We start from the raw sequence: 26,238 nt of genomic DNA on the forward strand, positions 1-26,238 counted from the left end.
CCCGCTGCCCTCCTCCTGTCTCTGAGTCCCCCTCAGTCCCCCTCGGTCTGTCTCTTGACGTCTCACTCTAGTTTCCTCTCCATCTCTCTCCCCTGGCACGTGCCATCTCTCGCTCTCGCCTGCTCACTCGCTCGCCCTCCTTTGTCTGTGGACCGTCAGGCCCGGGAGGATTAACGAGGCCTCTCAAGACTCAGGCCTCGGCTTCTGCCTGGCTTCGCTTGCCATCCCGCACACCCCGGGCCCGGCCCTATCTCCCATCACCCCGCGCTGCTAATCCGTGACTGCTCCCCGCTCTGCTCCGACTGGCTGGGGCCTGGCACAGCGGGCAGACCCTCTCCAGGCCAGGCTGGGTGGGGCCCGACCAGCCCATCTTTCCTTTTTTTATAATTGTTTATTTACTCAGCTGCACTGGGTCTTAGTTGCGGCACACGGGATCTTCCGTTTTTTGTTGTAGCACGTGGCATCTAGTTCCCTGACCAGGGATTGAACCTGGGCCCCCTGCATTGGGAGTCTTAGCCAGTGGACCACCACCAAGTCCCAGCCACGCTTGAGCATGGCTCTGTGCCAGGCTGGGGCCAACAGGTGGACTCAGCCGGTGCGACCAGAAGTTGTCTGGGGCAGGGGGCTCTGAGGGGCGGAGAAGGGAAGGGCATTCCTGGCCGCAGGCACAGCAGAGGCCATCTCGACCACACCCCTCCCTTGCTGGAACCTTCCCACTGCAGTGCTCCTGGGGGTACAGCTCACCCCTCCCACCTCTCTCCCTGTGACCCTGCTGAGCCCTCTGCCTGGACCCCTCCTCCCCCGACTTTCCCCCAAAGCCTATCACCCAGGGCTCTGCTCAGATGCCACCTCCTTGGAGGCACCTTCCCAACCTGAAACCAACCTGAAAGCCGCCCCTGCCCGGCTCCCTTGCCGCTCTGGAGTCTTTCCTTTAGCTGTTTCCCGGGGATGGTGATGTGAGAGCTTCGCCTCCTTTGCGTCAGGCATGGTGGGCCCACCTCCCCCTGTCCAATGCACCAGAGGTGGGGGGTGCAGCATGCAGAGGCCGGCTGTCATCTAAGGTGGAGGCTGGAGGGAGCCCCAGCCCTGCTCGGCATTGATGATTTTATTTCATGGACTCCTGGGAGCCACGGGAGGTTTTGTGAGCAGGAGGGGTACACGGTCTCCCCAGGTACAGGCCCCAGTTGAGAAGCAGGACTGAGGTGCTATCAGCGCTCCCCGCATGGATGCTGGGCCTGGCTGAGCTCTCCACGCAGGCTCTCGCGTACCCGTCACAGCATCCTGGGACGTGTGCACCCTTAGCATCTCCATTTTGCAGATGAGAAAACTGAGGCACCAAGTCCCTTGAGCTGAACCACGTTCCCCACCTCCATCCCTCGGCCCACCCTCCCTGGGGGGCGGAGAGAATGGTGGAGCCCGTGCCCCGCCCCGTGGGCAAGATGCTGCCAAGCCCCTGCCTGCAGCTGCCACGGGGATTTTTAATAACGGGAGTGATTTTTGCATGATGAATGAGGCGCTGCCGTTGTGTACATAATGAAGCCCTAATGTTTTCAAATCCCCATTTAAGGAGCTGATCTCACCCCATAATGAATTTCAGATCACATCGCCGAGCTGTCATCCATCCGTCTTCTCCCGGGGGTACCCACCCACCTTGGCATCTCGAGGGTGGGGCCTGGCAAGGGTGGGCTCTGCTTCCCCCCACAGTGGGCTGAACCCAAGTCCAGCACCGAGCCGGGGCTGGGACGCATCTGTTGACTGAATGAGTGACCGGGAGGATGTGGGCAGAAGCCGAGGCAGTTTTGGCAACGGGGATCACGTGAGGTCGAGACTCCCAAGTCTCAGCTTACGAGGAAAATGGGGGCCAGAGAGGAAGAGAGTAGGGAGGGCTGGAGAGAAGGGGGCCCGGGGCCGCAGGCTGAGTCACTTGGCCAGACCTTATGGCTGGGCCTGTGCTCTGCAGGTCAGGGCCCTGGAGGTGCAAAGACTCAGGCTTCTGGCTCCTTTCAGCCCAGGCGGTGGGCGTCCGTGCAGGGGGCTGGGATGGGCTACACCTGCCTGGTCAGAGTGGGCGGGATCTACAAGGTGAGCCGTCTAAATGGGAAGTGATGGAGAGGGCCCACCCCCAGGTGCCTTCCAGGGCTTGAGAGGTACACCCCTCTCCTGGCCCCTCGGGCCTCAAGCTCACTCCTCTGCCTCCGCAGCCCTCTCCCTGCTAGGGCTTTCTGGGTGACATCTCCACTGGCAATGTATCCTGTCCCTTGGGCGAAGGGGCCCCAAGAGCATTTGGGACAAAGGCGTCTTTTGCCTACGGAGTCTGCGGCTGTGCCTCGGTCTACCCTTCTGTAAAATGGGACGACATGTGATAGCACGCAGGGCACTTTGGTACCGTCTCGCACTGAACCCTCAAGCCAAATGCAGTGGGAGGTGCTGTTGCCTTGTACAGGTGAAGCTGAGGCAGAGGTGAAATGACCGGCGGAGGGGTGGGAGAGCTGGGGGAGGATGCCTTGGGTCTCACGGTGCCGGGTCTGCTCCTGAGCCGCACAGCCCCAGTGAGCTCGTCTCAGAGGCTCTGACACTCGGCACCTGGGGGCACCAGGGGCCCACAGGAGCCCCGGGCAGGCAGGGCAGGGCGGAGGGCTGCCCAGACAGGACCTCACCACCCACACCTGCTGGTAGCGGCTCCGCCTCTGTGAGCCTTCATCCCTGCTGGGGAGAGGTGGGGGCCAGGGCAGCGCTCGGAGCATCTGCTATCCTGTAACTGAGACCTCGGACACATCACTAAATCATCCTGGCCCTGAGTCTCCCCTCCTCTGGCCACCTCACCACAAATCTCAGACCTCCCCCCAAATTTTCTGAGGCTCGAAGAGGTTAAATGACTGGCCCAAAGCTGCCAGCAAGCTTGTGGGCAAGATTTGTGGGAAGAGAAATGCCAGAAAGAGGCGAGCAGGGGGCCAGACCCACAGGACGTGGAGGGGGGTGGAGAAGAAGGGGGGAAACGGAGGGGCAGGCCCAGGGCTAGCCAGGGTCCCCTGCCCTCTGTCGGGGCAGAGCTGCCCTCCTCTCCCCCAGGCCACAGCCCTCCTTGTGTTCCTGTAAATAATTAATTAGCCCCTGCTTGCTTGTTTGTTTAGAATGAGAAATGCTCCCCCACTGAGATACATTTATTGCTGAATAAATTTAAATATCTAATCTTCCCTTCATGAATATTACAGCACCCTAAATAGCGGCCAACATATCCTAAGCGCCTTGGCAAATGGCCCCCACGGGAGCCTGCCTGCTTCGCCGCTGCTGGCTCCGCGGCCTGGCTCCAGCCCCTGCTCTCTTTGGACGCCCTACCGGCACCGGCCTTGCTAGGAAGGCGCTGAGTCTGAGCTGATGCTCCCGAAGGCTGAGAACAGGGCTGTGGAGGCCGCACCGATGGCAGGAGGCTGGGGTGGGCTTCCAGGCAGGGGGGGCAGGGCTTCTCTGGGGGACGTACCTGGACCTGGGTGGAGAGTCAGGGCTGGAACAGAAAAGGGACAGACGGGGCCCGTGGACAGCAGCGTCTGAGGAGGTGGGGAAGGAGGCAGAAGAGATCGGGGAGGCAGGAGGATGAGGAGAGCAGGTCTGCAAGGCCGCCCTGTTGGGCTGGATGCAGACAGCCAGCGGTCAGCCTGTGGGTGCAGCTGAACGGTCTGCAAGGGGAGAGCCCTCAGACCGCCCAGCAACCAGAGGTCCCCCGAGCAGCCCCTCTGTTGGGAGGGGGATGGGCAGAGGTGGGGAGGGGCCAGGAGCCAGGCTGCTGGGGGCTGGTGGAGGGGACAGCAGCCGCAGGCAGGACACCTTCCTGAAGTGTTTGAGTGAGGAGGGCACACAGCAGCCAGCCAGCGTGGAAGGGCGGCTCGGGGTAGGAACATTGAGGTCAGGTCCTGCCATGGTTCTTGAGGAAGTAGAGCTGACCAGCTGTGTGACCTTGGGCAAGTCTCTCACCCTCTCCGCGCCTCAATGTCTTCTTTGCTAAAGCAAGAAAAGCAATAGCACAGCCAGGCTGCGAGGATCAAATATGACGGTGGATGTATACGGCTCAGCGCCTTGCTCACTAAGAGGCTGAAATTAAGGAGCCGTGTCTGGGAGCTGGGGCTTCCCTGGTGGCTCCGTGGTAAAGAGTCTGCCTGTCAATGCAGGAAATGCGGGTCTGATCCCTGGTTCGGGAAGATCCCCTGGAGGAGGAGATAGTAACCACTCCAGTCTTCTTGCCTGGAAATTCCCAAGGACAGAGGAGCCTGGTGGGCCATAGTCCATGGGGTCATGAAAGAGTCAGACACGACTTAGTGACTAAAGAAAAACAGCGATAAAAATCTGGGCGCTTAAACTGGAGGAGCAAGGAGGAGGCTGCAGAGGGAGGCGGCGCAGGCCTCAGGGCCATCTCCTCTCAGGGGAAGGGCTCCGCCCCGGCTGGTGGAGAGGCATCCGAGGGAGGCCCTATCGCCCACGTGGGCTCAGGCTCCGCAGCAGAGACCCCGGGTTTTCCACTGTCTTGAAGCGGGGCGGGGTCAAGTAGGAGGTTTGGGGGAATATGGCTGAGGGCGCCAGGAAGGGTTCTGAGGGTCAGTTGGTATGACCTGGGGACATCACCCTACCAGGTAGGCCCGAGGCCCAGTTGCCCCACTGTCCTAATAACAGCCAACAATAGTCAGGTGGGGAGTGGGGGGGAAGGGATGGGACCCCCGGAAGCCTCCTGCTTCCGGTCTCCAGGGCTCAGCTTAGCCCTACCTAAGAGGCAGGGCAGGGCCTGGGGGTCGGAGCCAGGGGAGGCACGGGTCATGGTGGGAAGCGTGGGAAGGGGCAGTCCTTTGGCCTGTAGCTAAGGCCAGTGGGGCTGGGGGCCTCCTCAGGGACGGGAGAGCCACAGGCCTGCCGTGTGGTTGGGGAAGGGGGACAGGAGGGGGCCAGGCTGGCTCTGGTTTGGGGGGACGGTGGGCAAGGGGGGAACCTCGAGCCTGACCCTCATCTCTGCTCTGGGTGAATGGCTTGCTGGGCGCTGTCACGGGAGTCATATGGCCCCGGCCCTATGGATGCTGCAGGGGGTGGGGGGACTCCAGTCCAAGGGCTCTGCCAGCGCCAGTTCCTCCTGCCTCCTCCCACCTCATGCCCCCAGGTCAGCCCTAAAGGCCTGGCTGCAGGCCTGTCCACTTCTGCAGGAAACATTAAGTCCCTGAAACAGATCTCGCTGAGCTCCACTTCCGCACGGCCCCCCACTGCGGGCCAAGGTCGCCAGCAGGGTGGACAGCACTGGGAGATGGCAGGCAAGCTGCTGCCAAGTGGATGAGACCACTGGGGCAGGGCCAGGAGGTCCCTGCGCTCACCCCATGCCCTGGACGCCGCCTCCCACCACACTCCCGGGGCACACGGGTCAGGCACAGGCCCACACAGTCTCAGTAATAGCCAATACTTGAGTTGCCAGGCACTGGCTTAAGCACATTACAGGAATTAATTTAATCCTGTCAATATTCCTATGAAGTGGGTAGTCGTATTATCCCATTTTACAGATGGGGCAGTTGAGGTCCAGGGAGGTTAAGTGCCCTGGATCACACATCCGTGACTGGCAGAGCTGGTATTTGAACCCAGGTTGCCCAGCTCCACAGCCCCCGCTGTTGCACATGGCGCTGGGTGGCTCCGTGGTACCCCCCGCACCCAGAACAGACACACCGCAAATAGAGGACGTACACCCACTGTGCCACACGGCCCACTCTCCGCCCCTCCCATTGGCTGCAGCTGCCCTCAGCCCTGCACATCAGAGGGGGTGGCAGGGGACCCAGTCCCAGATTCCCTCCCGGGGATTCCCCAGTTCCTCTATCCCTCACCCCGGCCCCCACTCCTAGGATGCTCGGGAAATCACCTGGTACCATCTCCGGGTGAAGTCTCAGAATTAGGCTTAATTGGGCTCACAGGCACCAAAGAAAACAGAAGCCAAGGGCCTGGGCCAGCTGCGGCCCTGGTCTTGAGCGCAGATTGAGGGTGGGGCTGTAATGAAGCAACTAGGCCTTCAGTTTGCGGTCTGTGAAATGGGGAAACGGTAGTATTTCCTGCTGCAGAGCATTGAGCTCAGTGTCCAAGAAGCCCCTGGCACAGGCCTCGGAGCAGTTGGAGCTGGGGACCTGCCAGAGGAGGGTGATATTCTCCTGGGGAATGGGGGCGGGGAGGGGGCCCGGGGTGGGGGTGAGGGGCGTGGTGGGGGAAGTGGTCACTGCCCCAATCTTTCTGTTGAGGCAGAGGAAGCTCTGGGAAAGGGGAAAGGGCTTGCCAAGGTGCCGCAGCCAATGAGGGGCGAGTCTGAATTTGACTCTTCGCGAGGCTGACCCCGCCTCTCCCTCGGAGCCTCAGCAGCCTGGAGAGGTCAGGGAGAAGAAGCGTCTCTTCCACGCCTCCTGCCGCGCCCACGACGACTTGTTTATCTGGGTCCAGGTCCCCAGGGTCGCTGGTGAGGCCCTAGAGCCGCCCTCGGATAAACAAGCCCAGGCCCGGCCCCAATTAAGCCGGATGCACTAACGAGGCGACTCGTTAATGAGCTTGGGTGCGCGCCCAGAGACACCTGCGCGGCGCGGACCACCCTCCCGCGTGGCGCAGGAAGGAGCTGGAAGACCTAGCTCAAGGCCCCCGTCGGATCGGCCTCTTGTATCTAGGTGGCCTCAGTGTCCGCGTCTGTAATGTGTCTTGAGTGAGTGAATGAGTGAAGTCGCTCAGTCGTGTCCGACTCTGCGACCCTATGGACGGTGGCTACCAGGCTTCTCCGTCCATAGGATTTTCCAGGCAAGAGTAACAGAGTGGGTTGTCATTACCTTCTCCAGGGCATCTTCCCGACCTAGGGATCGAACCCAGGTCTCCCGCATTCGCAGGCAGATGCTTTACCCTCTGAGCCACCGTCTTAAGAATTTGTAAATGGCAACCCACTCCAGTAGTCTTCCCTGATAGCTCAGCTGGTAAAGAATCCACCTGCAATGCAGGAGACCCCGGTTGGATTCCTGGGTCGGGAAGATGCCCTGGAGAAGGGATAGGCTACCCACCCCGGTATTCTTGGACTTCCCTTGTGGCTCAGCTGGTGAAGAATCGCCCGCAATGAGGGAGACCTGGGTTCGATCCCTGGGTCGGGAAGATGCCCTGGAGAAGGGAAAGGCTACCCATTCCAGTGTTCTGGCCTGGACTGCATAGTCCATGGGGTCGCAAAGAGTCAGACACGACTGAGCGACTTTCACTTTCCAGTCTTCTTGCCTGGAGAATCCCATAGACAGAGGAGCCTGGCGGGCTACAGTCCATGGGGTCACAAGAGTCAGACATGTAAAGCGGGTCCGAGAGGGCGCCGCCTTCGGAGGTCGGCGTTCGGATCCCAGGCTCCTCCCGCGAAGGTGGCGACTGGCAGCGGGCCCCGCGGCCGGGAGGGCGGATTTTCCCCCTTGTCTGGCTCTGGCTGCGGATCCTGTCGCTCGGACCCGCCTCCCGAGTCCCGGCGCCGCCTCTGACCAGGGAGACCCCGGCCCCACCTGCGCCCCTGCCGCGCGCCCAGGAAAGAGCAGGGCGGACGGGTCGCGCCCCCTGCCGGCAGGTCTGCGCCGGCTCCCGCCGCGGTCCGCTCTGGCCGCCGTCTACGCCTCCGTTTTCCCAGCTGTGAAACAAGTGTGGGACCGGGGGGTGCAGGAAGAGGGTGGAGGGGTGAGGGAGCGTCTGGAGGCCGCGGGAGAGTGAACCCAGGGCCTCGGGGCCGGGTGAGTCCCGGCACAGCCCAGGGATTGGAGTCTTCTTTCCGTGGGCTTCGGCCTTCTCTGTAAAACGGACTCAGCGGGTAGCTGGGAGCCCCGCCACTCACTGCCCGGTTCCCTGCAGTGGACGGCTGCATCCACCGGGCCGCCGGACCGCTGCTCACCGACGAGTGCCGGACCCTGCAGAACTGCGAGACTGGCAAGGCCAAGATCACCTGTGGCTATCGGCTGCCGGCCAAGTGTGAGTCCCCGACACCCCCAGCCCGTGGGGCGCAGACAGGACGCCTTGCGTAATTAGTGTAACTCGGGATTAGGGGTGTACCCCCGACAGAATTGCTGGAGGCCTCCTCTGGGGGCACTTAAGTGCCAGGACCTGGCCCCTCCTCGCAGATCCCAGGAAGCAGGTGTGTGGAGGGCATGCGCAGAGGCTGGGAGCGGCAAGGACTAAGTGAGGGGAATAGCTAAGGAGGCAACAACGTCCAATTCTTTCAGCCGGGTCCAGACAGATGTGGGGTGGGGGGCCTGCGTAGGCTGGCCTATCTGTACAGGTGTGAATTATGGGTGGGGTCCCTACCCGGGGAAGATCAGAATTTGGGGAGGAGGGTGCTTGTTTCCTGTCCCTTCCAGGGCCCAGGGGCTTCCCTGGTGGCTCAGTTGGTAAAAAATGCGCCGGCAATGAGGGAGATCTGGGTTCGATCCCTGGGTTGGGAAGATCCCCTGGAGAAGGAAATGGCAACCCACCCCAGTCGTCTTGCCGGGAGAATCCCATGCACAGAGGAGCCTGGCGGGCTACAGTCCATGGGGTCACAGAGTCGGACACGACTTAGCGACTAAACCACCACCGGGGCCCAGGCCGGCAGGAGGGAAAGCCAAAGACCGCCAGGAGCTCTGACCGGTCTGACCTCACCCCCTCCCACAGATGTCATCCACACGGTGGGACCCATCGCCCACGGAGAGCCGAGTGCCAGCCAGGCTGCCGAGCTCCGCAGCTGCTACCTGAGCAGCCTCGACCTGCTGCTGGAGCACCGGCTCCGCTCGGCGGTGAGGGGCGGGGAGGCGGGAGGGGGCGGGGCGGGGGGCGGCCTAGCGGGAGGCGGAGCGAAGAGTGACGCTGTCCCCAGCCCCTTCTCACTACCCCTCATCCCTAGGCGTTCCCCTGCATATCCACTGGAGTGTTCGGTGAGTGGGGTCTATAAGAGGAAGGGCGCAGATGGGCGGTGCGCGGGCCGGGACGCCGGGACGCCGGGAGTGGGCGGGGCAGGGCGGAGCGGCGAGGGGCGGAGCTCGAGACTCACTGGGGCCCACGGTCCCGTCCTCAGGGTACCCCAATGAGGCGGCGGCCGAGGTAGTGCTGACCGCTTTGCGCGAGTGGCTAGAGCAGCACAAAGACAAGGTGAGGCCTGGGTCCAGCCGAAGGGAGTGGACGGAGGTGGGCGGCGGGGCGCATGTGACCAGCCCCACCCGTCATCGCCAAGGAGTGTGCAGAGTGCCCGCTCGGGGCCCTGGGCTCGCGCTTGCTCTCTGCGTCCTCTTTTACTCAGGGCGTTTTCCTCCCCTGCGGCCAGGGCACAGGGCACTTCGAGAAAGGGATAGCGGGGCGCACACCACGCCACGAGCCCCTTCTGTAGCCCGAGCTCTAAACCCAGGTTGAAGAGTGCCCCAAGGACAGGGCAGGGGAAACCCCACAGCAGCGAGGGTGGTGGTTAAGGCCCAGGAGCCGGGGAGCCGGCCGCTTCCGCCCAGGCTCAACAGGCCCTGATGCAGGTGGACCGGCTAATCATCTGCGTGTTCCTGGAGAAGGACGAGAACATCTACCGAGAACGCCTCCCCCACTACTTCCCGGTCGGTAGGTGCCTCCTGCCCCCACCGCACCCCCACCAGCCCCTGTCCCGCCCCGTCCACCCAGGACAGGCTCTCACTGTCCTCTGCCTTCCAGCGTGATGCTGCCCACCCTGACCAGGACTGGTAAGCAGGGCCTGGCCCTTTGTGTGGCTGCCCACTAACCTCATGCCCACTAACACCTGCTCACCCCCACGCAGGGAAGGAAGCCAGGGAGGCAGCCTGGGAGGCCGGGGCAGTCCACGGGCCACTGCTCTGACCTCTCGTCTTTGCCTGCAGACTCCCCTGGGCCTGCCGGACCACGCTCCCAGCTCTAAGTCTCCGAAGCCTGCAGTGGGGCCTGGCGGGGCCACCCTATCCTTCCCCTACACCCTCCGCCCCGTCAGGAGCCTAATAAAGACCACTACTGCTGCAGCTCCGACTGTCCCAGCTCTGCTGGGGGTGAGGGAGGGAGCCCAGGTGTGGACAGCTGCTTTGGCATCAAGGGGAGGGCAAGAGCTCTCGGTGAGCCAGGCAAGGGGAGGCACGAGGTTGACAGCAGAGGTGGGCAGCAGCACATCACATTTATTGAGGGCCTGCCCCCAAGAAGCTCACAGCCTGGGGGCTGAGACCCCACAGGTGCCGGGGAGGGGGCAGGGGTGAGAGACGAGGTGAAGGCAGAAAGGAAGGCAGTGCAGACACCGTGGCCCAAGCAGTGGAGGTGCAAAGCAGGCATGAGCAGGGGGCCGAGGGGAGCAGAGCGGGGAGAACGGCGGCCTGGAGAGCCCCACTCGACCTGAGGCTAGACCTGGGGACAGGGGACCACGCACAGGCTGGGGGACTGCCCCTTCCCCGCCTGGCTGGCACCAGCTGGGGTGCCCTGGGGCACCCCCACGCCTCCCTCTGCCCTGAGCCAGGATGCAGCATCATGCGGTCCCTCTCCACCCAGGACTCCACCACGCAGAGCCCTGATAGAGGGCAGGTGGCCGGGGCTCCGGCCAGGACAGCAGGGTGGGGGCAGGGCCCAGGAGGGAGCAGCTAGAAGCTTCAGTGCTCCTGGGTCCCCAGGGAAAGCCCTGGCCAGCTAAACAGGGAAGGCATGGTGGCCTGAAGGGAAGGAAGCAGAACCCCAATAACCAGGAAGGGTCCCTGAGAGGCCCAGACCCCTCAAAACTGCTCCTGGCGGGGAGGTTTGGGGGTGGACAGGTGAAAGGCTGAGAGGAACCCACCTGAGGGGAAGGGGGCAGCCAGACACAGAGCAGCCAGGTGGGCAGCAGCCGAGCAGGGACACGCACACACGCGGCTCACCACCAGCGTCCCCTTTAATAAAACACGGGAGGTCGTATGACAGGGAAGGGGTTGGGGGAGTGAAGTATGACCATTTACAACCACAAGAAAACCTCTGTCCATGTCTAGCGCCTGGCAGAGGGGCGGGCGGGCAGCGTGGCAGGCCAGGCGGCCCTACTTGTAGAGGATGTCGTAGTGTCCGGGCCGGTAGAGAAGGTAGACCTTGGGCTCGGAGCCCTCGGGGAAGACGTGGGGGTTGGTGGTGCCGCCCTCGCCGCGGTCCATGTACTCCACCTGGATGGAGACGCTGAGCGCCTGGGCCAGCGCGATGATGTGGATGTGGTCGCTCTCCTTGCACATGGGCTCCACCTCCTGCGGCACAGGGAGGCTCAGGGGGCGCTCGGCCCCCCCCCACCCGGGCCCCCCCCAGGGAAGGCTCCACCTCCTGTGGCACAGGGCGGCTCAGGGGGCGCTCAGGGGAAAAGGGGCCCACAGCCGAGGGGCAGGGAGGGGCAGCACCTGCTGGCAGAACTCCTTGACGGTGCGCCCGCCCTCGATGAAGTGCTCAAAGAACTTGCTCTCGCGCTGCAGATAGCCTGAGGTGAGCAGCCGCAGGTAGACCACCAGGTAGTCCGAGGTGCTCTGGTCGTTAAAGGAGGCCAGCAGGTCAGCCACGGGGGTCCGCTTCTCCACCTGCTCGATCAGGTCCATGAACTGTGCCCGAGGGGGACAGAGGGCGAGACAAGGGGGGAGACGGGTCACCCCTGTCACCGCCAGGCCACCACCCGCCACCCTGGCCGACCCCGCGTGGGGCAGCTGGCCTCACCGTGTTGTGGAAATCCTCAATTGTGAACTCAGTGAAGCCCTGGGACACCAGGTCCTCTTTGCTCTTGGCAGACACAGCCTTGAACCTGCGGACGGGCGGGAGACAGGGCGCCCCAGGCTCCTAGGCCGGCAGACCAGGCCCGGCAGGGCCCAGGCCATCACTGGGCCTCAGGGGGAACCAGACCCCCCAGCCACCAACGGAACCTCCCCGCTACGCCTCCTCACCGCTGCAATTCCTTGCTGTCGTCCAGCAACGCCTCCAAGTGGGAGAATCCGAAAGCGCGATAGAAACAGTTTCCATCAGGCCTGGTCTTGCGGATGTATGAGTACTTTTTGTGGAGGTCCTGCGGAGAGGCAGCCCCCACCCCACCCCGTGCTCATCAACATCTGGTGGAAAGAGGGCAGGCCCAGGAAATACCCCCAACAGAGGTCACACCACAACAGCCTCCTGCCGTCCTTGGCTGCTGACTCCGATAATGGGGGTCACTTAGCAACCCACTGCCGGGAGCCCCCGAGCCTCAGGAACATGAATTATAGACACATTGGTTACATCAGTCACCAAAGTGGTCATCAGCCGCTAGGCGTGCCATGCTGCTGGGCCTAAAGGTCTACTGTTTCATAAAACCAGGCAAGTGAATGGGTCCTTGACAGATGCAGCTTTTCCAGTGTATAGCCTTTCAAACCCTGAGAGCTCCAGGGCAAACAAGTTAGTGTACACGGCACAGTGCCGTGCTGGGGGCCCCCGTTGCACAGGCCTGGGGCAGGAAGCAGCCCCCTCACCTCCATCTAATCCCTGACGCAGTGCCGCGCTGGGGGCCCCCACTGCACAGGCCTGGGGCGGGAAGCAGCCCCCTCACCTCCATCTAATCCCTGCTCTGCCTGCTCCCAGGTACTGGTTCACTCTTTCCCAGTTTCCTCCCCAGCTCAATGGAGTTCCTCCTATCTGTTCAATCTCCCCTCAGGAGTTGGGGGTCTGGCCCTTGGCACTGTCCGGCAACCAGGCCTCACTCCCCAGGCCTGAGCACCCTCTCCTTCCTCCTGACGCCTATTTCATGCCTTTTCCCCATATCTTAAGCCCCCAGCCAGTCATCCTCCCGATGACTGTGCTCCCTGAGGACTTCCACTAAGAAGCCGTCATCCCCATGGCACCCTGTCCCCCGCTTCCCAGGGCCTTGCTCTCCATCCCTGCAAAGTCCGAGGCTGCTCCCAGAGCCACGTTCCCTTGGACTCAGAACACGGTTCCTGAAGTCTGCCCCCCCCCGCCCATCATCAGCTCCTCTTTCCTGACCAACTGGCCCACTGCCTATAAACAAATGCTCTGCTCCCCACGAATTCCCTTGCAGCCACCTCCCCACCTCTCTGCTCTCCCACAGGGCAGCACTGCTCCTGAAGCTGCCTGTGCCACTGTCTCCGTTTCTTTTCTGCTGGGTACACAAGCCCAGCCGGCTTCTACTCTAGCGAAGGTCACAGATGCCCTCCTAAGTCCGAAGGTCAAACCCACTCCCCCTTGACCGTTGCTGAGCAGCAATCCCCCTGCACCCACAGGTGTGGTGCCGCGAACCTCCTTCTTCACTCCTCCCCTACCCTCTCTCCATGCCCTCCAACCTCAACGCTGCCCCTCCTCACTTACCCATGGTGGTCATGGCCGCCACCCAACCACACACCCTTCCTCAAGACCCGTGTGTCACCTGCCAGAAGATAGTCATGCCAGTGACCACCCACAGCCCCTGCTGCGTGAGCACAACCTGTTCAGGCCTGGGGCAGCCCTAGCGCTGGCTGTCTCCTGACCTCCTGGGATTTAAACGTAATTCTTCATCCGCCCACTTCTCCCCGCTCCACTCAACTGCCTGGGCTGCACAGCCTCTGAACCGCCCAGCCAACAGGCGGCTTCTGACCTCAGGGCCTTCCCTGCCTTGCCTCAGCTCCCCACCTTTTCGCCGCAGAGTCAAACCCTCCCAACCAAGCAGACTCCGCCATCACTTCCCCCGCCACCCAGGGCAGACCCTGCCACTCTGCCCGCGTCAGTCTCTCCTCAGGCGGGCTGCGCCGCTGCCCCGTCCAACTCCATCTAGGGCCGGTTTCATCGCAAAAGCTTCCACACGGTCTCCCTGCCTGCACCTCACTCACTGCTCAGTCTCTCCCCACCGCGGCACCAGTGACCACAGACACCCAGTAAACACGCAGCTCCCTCCGAATCCCTTCTCGGCTCCAAGCCCTGTGTCTCCCATCCACTCTGCTCCCACCACGCTGGCCGCCTCCCGCTCCGCCCGGATGGCCGCCCCGCCTTGCTCGCTGGCCTCTTTCAGTTCATCAGACACCACCCTAGGTAAACCTGCAAATCCCCACCCCCCATCTCCTCGGGCAGCTTCACTTTTGACTTTTGTCCACAGCACTCACCACCTCTGCCACACATGTGAGTTGCCTTAACGGCTGTCTTTCCACTCTGAACCGCCATGGTAATTTGGCAGCTGTAGTCATCACTATCTCCAGAGCCTAAAACTGCCTGGCCCCCAGGGTGTGCTCCTAAGTGTCAAAGTGGGACAAAATGCATACAAAGAGCCCAAATCCCTGCTGCGACCAGAACTCTTCTGAGCACTTACCCCGTGCCAGGCCCACTGTCCTTCCACGCGTACCCCCGGGGCCCACTTCACAGAGGAGCCACGGCACAGGAGCCCGGGCCCTGCTGTCTGCGCTTGGGCTCCTCCTAGGAGCTGACGCTTGAACATCTGCCGACTGACTCAGGGGAAGAACCTGAGAGGCGTGGCCTGTCCACTTTCCTGGGGTGGCCCCGTGGGACAGGCAGGCCTTGTGCCCCGCCAGCCCACCACACAGAGAAGAGGAGGGACTCACCGCCTCCCAGGCACTGGGCTCCACACCCGACCACCGTCCTCTCCTGCAAGCCTCACGCCCACCCCACAAAACAGGCCTCTCCACGCAGAGCTGGCAGATCAACAGAGGCCCCAAGAAGGCCAGTGCTGCTGCCCAAGGTCACACAGGAGGAGGAGCTGGGACTTCACGTCAGGTCTGTCGGGCCCCAGAGCCCGGGCCTTCTTCTCTCCAGAGGCCTCCAGGGTAAACCGTGAGCACCCTGAGCAGGGGCGGAGGTGCCCACAGGCCACACGCAGCGGGCTCTGGCCTGCACGTGTGCTGTCTGGCCCACTGTAAATGTCAATCAGCTGGCAACTGTCAGGAGTCTGGAGATTTTACAACAAAATCATTTCTGGCTGGTCTCGGAAGCACTAATGGACTGACAGGCACGGATGCTCCCATTCACCCCATGAGGCTCCACCACCTGCTACTGGAGAGCCGGGCTGCGGTACCACTGTTCACCGCCTGACCTGGCCACGTCCAGTCACCTGGGTTACCTGCCTGGCCCCTCAAATGGCTAACCCCAAAGGCCAACCTTGCAGGTGGAAGAGTCTAAGCAGCTCTGATCTTTGGGGGAGAGGGGGGAGGAGTAGCATTTACTAAACCCTCAGGCTGTGCCCCGGAGAAGGCACTGGCACCCCACTCCAGTACTCTTGCCTGGAAAATCCCATGGGCGGAGGAGCCTGGTAGGCTGCAGTCCATGGGGTCGCTAAGAGTCGAGCACGACTGAGCAACTTCACTTTCACTTTCATGCACTGGAGAAGGAAATGGCAACCCACTCCACTGTTCCTGCCTGGAGAATCCCAGGGACAGCGGAGCCTGGTGGGCTGCTGTCTATGGGGTCGCACAGAGTTGGACACGACTGAAGCGACTTAGCAGCAGCAGCAGCAGGCTGTGCCCAGGAGACACGGTATATACACACTCACTGTCACATTTCAGACCCCCAGCTCAGAGAGAAGGAAGTGAGTGGTTAAGGGATTTACCTCAGTTTCTAAGGGAGGCACCAGGGCCTTACACGAAGATCCGGGGCCCCTCTCCCCAGTGCTGCCTGCCTCTCCACGGAAGCAGGGGGCAAGACTGTGTCTCCGCCGGCACCCTCCCCCACTAGCCAGCCTCCGCCCGCCAGCACCCCCCCACCCCCCGTGAACACTGAGACCACAGGCTCCCCACAGCCGGCACCAGGCCCCCCAGGCATCATCTCCCGCAACCTCACAAGCACCCTTGCTTTCATCACCCCGATTTCACAGCTGAGGTCTCCACAGCTCTGAGACATCGAAGGAGCTGCTGAGGATACAGCTGCCATGTGGCAGCGTCAGGATCTGAATCAAGGTCTTTTTGGTTCCAGACTCTGCCAACCTGTGAACCAGTGACCAGAGGGCTTCCCACCATCCGACCCTCTGAGGCCAGGCCCAGCCAAGCTCAGGTCTAAAGCGGCCAGGCTCCTGAGCCCTCGGCCAGGCTCCCACCTTGATCTTCTGTTGATAGATGTTGTCATCCTCAGCATACTCTTTGTATAGGACAGAGAGCTCCAGCCGCTCCGAGACCAGCGGGTTCTGCACAGCAATCTGCGGGGTGGGGAAGCCATCACGTTCTGACAGGCGAATGGAGTGACCCACACCTGTCAGCCCGAACATCTAGCTCAGAGTTGCCGGGCACAGGGGCCACACATCCCCCCATAAAGGCATCTAGTACCAGCTCAGCCTGGGGAGGGGGAGCTTCTGGAGGAGAGACAAACGGTAGGCCTGTCCAACCAATGTATCCCCAAAGTAAGGCCACTGGCCACAGCCACTCACCTCTTGCTGAATTCGGTCCTGCTGAGCCATGATGGCTTCATCATAAGCAAGACAGTTAACACCTGGAAGAAGGAAGGCCAAGGAGTACAAGTGGGCCCTGGCTCTCCGCACTCCAGGAAGCCGGGCCGAGGACAAGAACGGGCCAGGAGAGCAGACGTGCAATCTGGAAGCATGCGTCATGCCCTGCTCCACCCCAACTGTGGGATCTTGGCAAAGTCCTTCCACTTCCCGGGCATGAGTTTTCTCATCTTTAAAGGGAGGAGGCCAGGGACTTCCCTGGAGGTCCAGTGGCTAAGGCTCCGAGCTCCCAATCCAAGGGGCCTGGGTTTGATCCCTGGTCTGGGAACTAGATCCCACATGCCATAACTGAGACCCGGCACAGCCAAGTAAGTATAAATAAATGGTGAAAAATAAAGTAAGCAGGCCAAGGTGACCGCCCCCCAGGGTACACTCTTCCAGCTTGAACAAGCCCTCTCCCCCTGCTCTGTAACATCACTTCCCAGCAGCCCGGAAGGCCCCTGAGCCAGGTCTCTTGAGGAAAGACAGATGAGGAAGCAGAGTATCTTCGGCTAGATGAGAGCTTTACTTTACTCAATCACACCATTCCTCCGCCTGCCATCCTGGGTATTCTTAATGGTGCCCATTTTACAAAGAAGAAAAATGCAGACAGGTGAAATCATCTGCCCCAAGTAACGAAGAGGGAGACCTGTGGTCAAACCCAGGTTTGTCTAATTGCAAAGCGTGGGCTCTTCGCCACAATAACTCCTCTGGCACCTTACTGCAGAGGCTCATGGTCAGCTGTGAACAGAGACAGATACCACCACCTTCCCCCCTTCACTGTGATGCTGTGAGGAGGTGGTATCTTAAGAGGCGTAGTTCAATACACATCACTGAGTTGGGCGGGTCCACCCTGTGGGCCCCATGCCAAGCAGCCACTGGTGAGGAGCCAGGTGACCTGAATCCTGGCTCTGGTTCTTTCTTAACTTACATGATCCTAAACAAGTCCCTTGGGGGGCCGGGGGCGGGTCTAGGTCCCCCAAAGCTCAGTTTTTTAGAAGGGGAGCTGTGTGCTGAATGACTTTTAAGGCCAATCCTTTTGATCTTGAGCAGCCCGGGGCCTCAGCTGGGCCTCCACCCACCCCCTACACTGCACTGCAACTGGGCCATCCCTCCCAACCCTAGTGACCTCCTCAGTCCCCAGTTTCTAACTCAGGGGTGAAAAGAGGGTGGGTAGTTTTGAGAGGTCCAACTCTTCAGGGGTCTAAGGAAACTATGCCGAGACAGGAAGCAAGGGGCTGCGAGGCTAGGAGAGGGGGCTCTACCGGAAACGAAGGGCGCTGCCCTCAGGGGCACACACCTGCGGCCGCTCACAACCTCGGGCCGCCCGCAGCATCCCCAGCGGCCCGCCCAGTCCTTTGTGCTCCGCAGCCCGGCGTAATTCGACGCCCTCCCGGGCTCGGGCCGCTCTGGAGGAGGCGGACTAGACGGGGCCGAACTAGGCCCGGGCCTGAGTGCCAGGTCCGGGGCGGGAGAGCCGGGGACCCGGGAGCCGGACGCCCGGCGGGGAGGGGGCTGGGCCGGGGGGTCGGGGGGCGGAGCGGCCTAGGCCCCGCCCCAGGAGCGCGCGACAGGGAAGAGTCGCGGGCCGGAGCCCGCCCCGCTTTCTCTCCCGCCGCCCGCCCGGCCAGGGGTCGCGGCGGCGGCTCCTTCCATTGTGAGGGGGAGGGGAGGCGGCGGAGGCGGGGGAAGGGGCCCTCCGCTCACTTCGCCGCCAGCCGCCCCAGCCCTGGTTTTCTCGGGAACCGGCCATCCGGCATCGCCCCCGCTAGCCCAGGCCGGGCGGCTCTCCCCTGGTCGGTACCTTCGAGTCGCTGCCAAGCGGCTCCTGCTTCTGCTGCTGAGGTTCCTCCGCCGCCATCTTTAAACAGCGCCGCACTGCCGACCGCTTCCGGGTTACTAGTTGGCCTCCCCCCGGAAGACAGCGCCTCCTCGAGGCCCCTCCTTGGTAACGCCCCTAGCAACGGGATCCCCTCGGGCGTAGTCACCCGAGGGGCTCGCAGTCGCGTTCGGCAGTGGCCGAAGCCGGGGCAAGTGAAGGCGATCCCCGCCCGCCGTCCTCCCGCACACTTGCTCGGCTCCATCTTCCCAGGCTCCCAATGTGCCGGTTGGTGATAAGAGCTTCCTGGGGCCACTTGAGTTTTCTTTTCACTAGAGTTTGAAACGCGGATTGTATTATTGAGATAAGCAGGAAAATGAAATTCAAATCACGGAAGACAATTCCCGCTGCGGGCTCCAGAACTCAAGACAGGCCAATGCAATGAGGATCACCTAGCCGAGGAGACCGGGAATTCTGCTAATATCCGAGCTCTGGGAATTCACCGCCCCCCTCCACCGAGCCTCGGTTCCGAGCGGACTCTGGTGTCCTGCTTCTGACCTAGAGACCATGTTCCTTAGGGTCGACCTAACTTTGGACTCCCTGCCCTTGTGGTTATGAGAAAATCAGGATTTTTTAAGATAAAAGTTAAACCAATGAAAACCAGATTAGTGGTTCCCAAGGGTTGAGTAGGGGGCAGGAGGGAAGTGGATGTGGTTATAAAAATGAAACAGGAGCATCCTTGTGGAGATAGAAGTGTTCTTTATCTTGAATATATATGGAGATCCTGGAATATGCTGTACTGTAGCTTCAAACGCAAGATGTTACCAGTGGGGGGAAGTGGGTAAAGGATACACAGGATCTTTTTGTGTAATCTGTTAAAATCACCTGTGAATTATCTAAAAACTTAAAAAGTGTCAAGGCCTTGGATGCTGAAGATGCAGTTATTTAGAGAAGTCATCTTCAGGGGTACTTGTTTTTTGCCTTTCACTATGGAGGGCCTTTTCCGTGATATGACAGTGGTCTCTTAGCACTTGAGGAGGCCGTGTCTGAGCCCCAGTCAGATCCCTCCGTTCATGATAATACAGGTGCAGAATAGGATGAATATATTCATGAGCTACATCCAGTCCTGGGGCAGGGACAGTTGGTGCCTGGGCTCACCACACTGCCCACAGTAGTGCTCTCACAGCAACGCTACACATGCCAAGTCTGTGCCCCAGCAACATTGCAAATTACTATTTCCTAGGTCACCGATCCTTGTGTTTGCTTCCAGATTCAAGGAAGCAAAGGGGCTACCCATTTGGATCCCATTCCTACCAAACTGGGCTTCTCGGGTGACACTAGAGGGAAAGAACCCGCCTGAAATGCAGGAGATGCAGGAGGTGCAGGTCGATCCCTGGGTCGGGAAGATCCTCTGGAGGAGGAAATAGCAACCCACTCCAGTATCCTTGCCTGGAGAATCCCATGGACAGAGGAGCCTGGCAGGTTATCTATCGCCCATAGAGTCACAGTCAGGCGTGACTAAAGCCACTTAGCGCACACACACCCAGTGCACCAAACGTTCATTCCTTTCCCCAATTTTGCCAATGCGATCTGGAGCTGCCAGTTAGCCCTTCAGTCAGTAGCTTGTGCATGCCATGTTCAGATGTGCCCGACTCTGCGACCCTGTGGACTGCATCCCGCCAGGCTCCTCTGTCCATGAGATTCTAAAGACTAGGATACCGGAGAGGGTTGCCATTTTCTCCTCCAGGGGATCTTTCTGACTCAGGGATCAAGCACGGGTCTCCTGCGTCTTCTCCACTGGCAGGTGGATTCTTTGCTGCTGAGCAACCTGGGAAGCCCTCAGTACTGGTATTACCAAATGAGGAGCAGTTGATGACAAAAGCATTTTTATTTTGGCTTTACAAAATCTTGAAAATAGTTGTAAGACAACTCCACCTTTACCCCCACTCCTTACTTTGACAGGGAGTCTGGGGGGGTGGGGAGCATACAAAGCGGAGCTGGATTGGGATTCATGTGGGGACAGAGAATACAGTTGCTCTGGAGGGTGAGAAGGAATCCCGTTTGCCATCCAGTGCTGGACTGCGGCCATGCTGCCAACGCCAAGTAAATGTCTCCCTCAACACAAGGGTCTGGGGCTCAGAGAACGGATCTGCACCCTCAGTGTATGCAGGGTGTGGAGTTGAGGGGCTCTCCTGCCTGCTGCCCACCCTCCCCCTCTTGTCAGGCAGCGGGGAGCTTTGGCTCTTAATCCAGTCCCAGGATGGTCAACTTTTGCCCTGCTCTTTTCCATGTCAATTTGGTGAGAACTATTCTCTTACCCTCATTCCATCTCTCCTGCTACTTTTTACCATTTTTGGGTTTTCTCTATCCTGAAGCATCTAAAACCCAATAGCATATTTGCCAGGAATCACCAGCTCCAGACATTCACCTTTGCCTTCCAATTTACAAACCCAGAAATGAATGGTCGCACACTGCTGGTCTCGCCTGCGGAGGCCTATCGTGGAACCCAGGCAGCACTGCTGCTCGGGTTCAGGCTGCTGCTGGGAGGTCACAAAGGTGAAGGGCAGCAGCCTAGGACTTTATGTTCCATAGACCCGACCGGGCATAGATGCCTCTTCACAGGCTCGGGATGCGTCCAGACAAGGCATCCATGACCATAGCATTCTCTCCGCTGGAGGGAGAAGAGACCCCATGCAGAACCCAGGACTCTGTGACCTCAGCCACAGACGAAGAGTTTTAGGACAGTACAGAGGCCCTAGAGAGCCACGGCCCTAGCCAGCTTCTCAGGGAAGGGGGCCAGGCAAGAGGCCATGGCACAGGCCGTGGGAAAGCCGAAATCCTCAGAGGGATCGTGGGTGGGAGAAAGCCTCAAGGTGGGCGGAAGATGAGGCCCCGGCGATCTTTTCCAAGACAGGCTTAGGGGTCAGGCAGCTGCCTGGGTGGGAAGAGTAGTGGCATGCCCAGCCCAGAAATGGACCTCTGGAGATGCCACTGCAGGGATATACAACCGTCGACAGGCAGCCGGCTCCAAAGTTATGGTCTAGCGAGGCTTTGACGGCACAGCCAGGCTGATGAGGCTGAGCGGGAGCTGCCGGGGAAGTTACTTGTCTGCAGGGTTCACACCACCTAAGGCAGAAAGTGAGCAGAGGCAGAGGCTGTGTAGAGAGAAGCCCCCACCCTCTGACTTGCACCGCCCATCTGACTCACCACCCGTGCTTGTTTGGACACCTGCCTCCTGCAGATGTCTCACACTGAGATTCACCTCAAGTCTGCAGAGGATCCAGCCACACAGGATCAGAAGGATGCATGGCTCCTTACTGTGGTTAACTAGTCACCAGTTAGTGGTTTAGAACAACGCAAATGTTTAGTTCTGCAGTGTGAGAGGTCAGAGGTCTGGTATGGGTTTCATCAGATGAAATCAAGGTTATCTGTAGGCTGTGCTCCCGTCCAGGGGTTCTGAGGGAGAGTCTGCTTCCCACTCACGCAGGCTATTAGCTGCCTTGCAGCTTGGGTCTGAGGTCCTGTGTCCCTGCTGGCTGTAAACGGAGAACTCTTCTCAGCTTCTAGAGGCCACTGTGTTCCTTGGAACACAGCCCACCTTCTCCATCTTCAAAGCCCCAGGGCAGGCAGAGTCCGCAGGGGCATCTCTGCCTGTTCACCTGAAGGACCCGTGTGACTACACTCAGCCTACGGGGTAATCTCCCACTTTGGCATGCCTGATTTTCATCACACTTTTGCCAGGACGGGAACATAGTCACAAGGGTGCAGAGATTAGGGCATGGACATTTGGGGAAGGACACTTTCCTTCCTGCCACATGACCACCTTCACTTCAGTCATGAAAACTGACACCCAGAGAGGCCTGACTTGGTCAAGTGGTAAATGGCCAAGTCAGGCCTCAAACCCAGGCCTCCTGACTCCCGGTCCACTATGCTTGACGTTATATTCTCTGCCATGACTGCAACCTTCCCTCCACACGCCCGCACCTGCTGCGTGCACACCAGGACATAGACACCCACCCTCCAGACTCAGGATCCGACAGAGATCTACAGACAGACGCAGAAGACGCTGTTTGGGGGCACAGGGAACCTTGCTCTCGCTACATAGACTGGTCCCTGGGCCTCTGACTTGGTTAGCGGTGAGAGGGACACGAACGGTGACCAGATTTAAGGCCCAGGGGCTACACTGAGGACGAGGGGAAGATGGGGTCTGAGCACGACAGCTCATGTCCTAAGCCCCCCATCCACCCCCAAGTCCATGACCCTCCCGCTCGGCTACTGCTGTGCCCAGCAGGTGCGGGAGCACAAGAGCGGCAAGGGCTGCTGGGCTTCCCAAGGGCTTTCTCAGACCAGGCTCTGGAAGATCTGGCCTGTAACCACTGGCTGCCCTTCAGTCCGAGGAGTGGTTCAAGATGCACAGCTTTGGGCCTTAGCCCTCCTGGGCCACGGGGACCATTGTGTCCCCTGGGGATCCAGCGGCACAAAAATGAGGGACACCGAAATCAAACCCTTGGCAGGGCAGTGGAGCACCACAGAAAACCAAGGCAGCTGAGTGTCAGACTCCCAGCCTAACCTCCCCACGGCAACCAGGCGACACTGGGCACCACGCCCGAAGGCCAGGGAAGACTAAGGGACGGTGAGCAGGGTCTCCCTGCAGCTCCTGTCAACGTAGATCAGGAAACGAGCCCGGAGAAGGGGCTGCTGAGATGCGTGTTCTGACACCCAGGGCCTAAAGCACCCACAGCCCCTCCACTTTCACCTGGCATCTCTGCCCACCATCCAGCAGCTCCACAGGGGACACTGAGCCTGTGTCTGCTCAGAAATCATTCATGTCACCCCAGCAAAGAGAACTACAGGGGTGGATCCAGCGGGTCACAGCCTTCCTTTCAGAGACTGGCAGGCAGAGTTCCAGCTCAGTGGAGCACGCTTCACATACCTGTCCCAGCTAAGGAGATGCCCCCAGGAAGAATCATGGAGGAAGGACCCTGGGAATGGATGGAGGAGCAGCAAATTCTCCAAGTCAAAGAGGGGAGGTACACGGAGGCAGGCAGGGAGAACGAGGAAACTGGTCAGTGCATAAGCGTTTATGGATATGGGGCTAAAGGGGCCCAGGGTGACCTAACGACGCAATATACTGTGACCTGGCCCAGCGGCACCAGGAGGGCAACGAGCACCTGGGAACGGCCGGGGCCCAGGGACAGAGGACAGGGCCGGCTAGCGCCACCGAGAAGGGGCTTCCAGCCACAGAGCTGGCCCCGCTGGGAGAGACACTGAGACAGCCTCGGGCTGGGCACAACCAAGGGAGCTAGAGGGGGAGCAAGAAAGGCTGCCCGACCACAAAGGAAAGCACGCAATGGAAGCACCTCTCAGGTATCAAGGAGCAAGGCTGAGCACACGTGACCTACCAGAACGCAGGGGGCCAGCAGAGCTGTGCAGCCGGCCAGGCCCTCTTCTCCACACCCCACCCGACACCATCCTCAACTCAAGGACGGAGGCAGGAGCCCAGGCTGAAGGCATGGTGAGTTTCTGAAGCGGGGTTTATTACTAATTTTATTATTTTTTGGCCACACCGTGCAGCTTGTGGATCTTAGTTCCCCAATGAGGGATCGAACCCCCAACCCCACCCGCTATGAAAGCGCAGCGTCCTAACCACTGGACCACCAGGGAGGGGATTCCCCTTGAAGCACGCTTTAAATAGACTTTATTGTTGCAAGGGAGGCCCTACTGAGCAGGGCCTTATAAACAGATACATGTGGTCCCAGGATGTCACCGTGGAGAAATCAAGACGTCATGATTGCAGAAGAGGTCACTGTAACAGAAGGACGTGGTCCAGGGGAGGCCGGCCAGGAATGCAGCAGACATGATCAGGAAAGGCCGGGGTGGTCAGGTCTCGGGGCGAGGGAGAGGACAGCTCCCATCACTCCCGCTTCTTGTAGTTATCCAGGTGTGACAGGACCCAGCCGGAAGGCAGGAGGAAACACAGGAAGCAGGAGGTGAGCCCAATGGCGATATCCTACACAGAGCACGAGAGAAAAGGAACCCCCAGAGTAAGGTTTCCCTCGAGCTCCGCAGAGCCTGAGCAATCTTCCCAGACGGCAGAGAACTTGCTCCAGGAATCAAGATTCAGGCTCCAGGGGAGACCACTCTAGGTCTTAAGGTAAAGGATCAGATATGGCGGCAGGGGTCAGCCCAGGTTACAAGGTGAAGGGAGAGGGACAAGGATCTAATCTTGCTTTGAAGCTGGCCTGTTTCGCACCAGGAACTTTGCACAGACCACAAACTCCAAAATACACCTCTCCTTCCTTGTCTTAAAAACCTCTCCCTACCCAACTTTTGGGGCTAGAGCTAAGACTTTTTACAGCCACTTGCATATCCCCCAAAGCAGTTAAGGAAAGCCACAGCACGACCTGGAGTCATACTTCAGTTCAAATTCCTTCTGTGCCACTGGAGGTGTGACTTGACAAGTCAATTGTTTTTGTTGTTCAGGAGCCAAGTGGTGTCCAACTCTTCGCGACCCCATGGACAGCAGCCTGCCAGGCTTCCCTCACCATCTCCTGGACCTTGCCCAAGTTCATGTCAATCGGTGTACACTGCTCCTAAATTTCAGCTCTCCATTTCAGCCAGGAAATGGAGATAGCGGCCCTCTCTCGGGGTGACTGGGAGGACTGCAGGAGGCCAGTGCGGCAGTCTTAGCACACTGCCTGGCACACAGCAGGCACTCGGCTGCAGTTACAGTCAGTTATTTCCTCCGCCGCCGCAGCGCTCTCTGGGCTCTTCGCCTACATGGAAGCCCACTAACCTGGATTCTGAAGACTCGCATTCAAGGCCGAGAACTGCCACTGAGGCAAACGCAGAAGAGCCAAACAGGGGCAAGTCATTAAGGGTTAAACTGTCCCACGTTTCTGCGAATTACTAAAGCCTTATGGGGTCCTCTTCCCCACCCCCAAATATTACTAACAACGAAAGTGCTGACAGCCCGCAGGCATCTCCCCATGAGCTGATGTGTAAATAGGCTCAGGGCTGGGGGCGGGGCAAGGAAGCGACAGGGCAGCACTGACGTGGTCTGACCTGAGACCCTGGGGCAGACTGTCGCTCTCCAGACGCCCAAACCAGCCCAGCTGCTCCCCTTTACGCTGTGACCCTCGAGGTGCAGCGCACCAGACTAGGCAGGCCCCCAACCTGCCGCGGGACCCTCAGTCCCGCCTGCAGCATCTCCCATGCCCTTCCCGCCCCCCTCCTCACCATGGTCCCGAGCTGCTCCCGCGGCGGCTTGGAATGTATCTGGGCACGCGGCACTGGGAGCCGCCGGGCAGGACCTGTCAGGCCTCTCAACAGCAGTGGAGTCAGCACAGACATTACGGCACGGAGTAGACTGGAGATAACGCGCAGCCGGAGTCCAAGGTCGCGAAGTCAAAATGGCGGCCCTGGCCGGAAGTTCCGGAGCGGTAGGGGCCTGGGAAAACAGCGACCCGGAAGTCCCTGGGAAGTGACGTAAGGAAACACCGCCCACCGGCCTTGTCAGTTTTTGGCGCCTTCCTCGAAACAGCCAATCGACGCCATCCTACCGCCGGTGGGCGGGGCACAGAGGGGCGTTGCTTTCGGATATGCCCCGCCTCCAAAGCAGCCTATCTTCGTAACATCTGTACCTAGCCAATCACATAAGCCAGAAACCTAGGCGGCATTCTTGACTCCTCCCTCCATTCATACTTAGGTCTCTTGTTTAATTTCTGGCCTGACCGCCTGGCACTAACCGGAGCAGAGCCTGTATCTGCTTCACTACTGTCTTTGGCCACCTCATGCGAAGAGTTGACTCATTGGAAAAGACTGATGCTGGGAGGGATTGGGGGCAGGAGGAGAAGGGGACGACAGAGGATGAGATGGATGGATGGCGTCACCCACTCGATGGACATGAGTTTGGGTGAACTCCGGGAGTTGGTGATGGACAGGGAGGCCTGGCGTGCTGCAATTCAAGGGGCCTCAAAGAGTCGGACACGACTGAGCGACTGAACTGAACTGAACTGTCTCCAGAGAGCTACTAACC

General features: G+C 60.1%; 3 protein-coding genes across 3 annotated transcripts in view; 1 reads left to right on the forward strand and 2 right to left on the reverse strand.

The window, feature by feature from the left end:
• Positions 1 to 9,986, forward strand: part of MACROD1 (mono-ADP ribosylhydrolase 1) — a 153,996-nt gene extending 144,010 nt beyond the window's left edge. The window contains exons 5-11 of the mRNA XM_014477709.2: positions 7,858 to 7,974; positions 8,653 to 8,774; positions 8,882 to 8,912; positions 9,053 to 9,126; positions 9,498 to 9,579; positions 9,670 to 9,698; positions 9,852 to 9,986. Coding sequence (XP_014333195.2) covers positions 7,858 to 7,974; positions 8,653 to 8,774; positions 8,882 to 8,912; positions 9,053 to 9,126; positions 9,498 to 9,579; positions 9,670 to 9,674 — 431 coding nt within the window. The 3' untranslated portion in view covers positions 9,675 to 9,698; positions 9,852 to 9,986. The remainder of the gene's footprint in view (positions 1 to 7,857; positions 7,975 to 8,652; positions 8,775 to 8,881; positions 8,913 to 9,052; positions 9,127 to 9,497; positions 9,580 to 9,669; positions 9,699 to 9,851) is intronic.
• An 869-nt stretch (positions 9,987 to 10,855) lies between these two features.
• On the reverse strand, positions 10,856 to 16,519 carry OTUB1 (OTU deubiquitinase, ubiquitin aldehyde binding 1). The gene is made up of 6 exons (XM_070359905.1): positions 16,325 to 16,519; positions 15,998 to 16,096; positions 11,889 to 12,007; positions 11,665 to 11,749; positions 11,358 to 11,552; positions 10,856 to 11,210 (listed from the first exon to the last, which is right to left on the reverse strand). The coding sequence occupies exons 1-6, from the start codon at positions 16,502 to 16,504 to the stop codon at positions 11,013 to 11,015; spliced, it is 876 nt and encodes a 291-aa protein (XP_070216006.1). The 5' UTR covers positions 16,505 to 16,519; the 3' UTR covers positions 10,856 to 11,012.
• Positions 16,520 to 23,881: 7,362 nt separating this feature from the next.
• On the reverse strand, positions 23,882 to 25,629 carry COX8A (cytochrome c oxidase subunit 8A). The gene is made up of 2 exons (XM_005894135.3): positions 25,440 to 25,629; positions 23,882 to 24,210 (listed from the first exon to the last, which is right to left on the reverse strand). The coding sequence occupies exons 1-2, from the start codon at positions 25,551 to 25,553 to the stop codon at positions 24,115 to 24,117; spliced, it is 210 nt and encodes a 69-aa protein (XP_005894197.2). The 5' UTR covers positions 25,554 to 25,629; the 3' UTR covers positions 23,882 to 24,114.
• Between the last annotated feature and the right edge of the window lie 609 nt (positions 25,630 to 26,238).

The sequence above is a fragment of the Bos mutus genome, chromosome 22 (assembly GCF_027580195.1).
Source record: "Bos mutus isolate GX-2022 chromosome 22, NWIPB_WYAK_1.1, whole genome shotgun sequence".
NCBI lineage: Eukaryota > Metazoa > Chordata > Mammalia > Artiodactyla > Bovidae > Bos > Bos mutus.

Excerpts from the sequence above, each read along its gene's own strand:
- OTUB1 (XM_070359905.1), bottom strand. The coding sequence starts at position 16,504 with ATGACGCATGCTTCCAGATTGCACGTCTGCTCTCCTGGCCCGTTCTTG. Across the intron at positions 11,750-11,888 it reads GACAGCAAGGAATTGCAGCG|GTTCAAGGCTGTGTCTGCCA; the intron begins GTGAGGAGGCGT and ends GCCCGTCCGCAG. Across the intron at positions 11,553-11,664 it reads TTGAGGATTTCCACAACACG|TTCATGGACCTGATCGAGCA; the intron begins GTGAGGCCAGCT and ends CCTCGGGCACAG.
- COX8A (XM_005894135.3), bottom strand. The coding sequence starts at position 25,553 with ATGTCTGTGCTGACTCCACTGCTGTTGAGAGGCCTGACAGGTCCTGCC. Across the intron at positions 24,211-25,439 it reads GGGAGCAGCTCGGGACCATG|GATATCGCCATTGGGCTCAC; the intron begins GTGAGGAGGGGG and ends TGCTCTGTGTAG.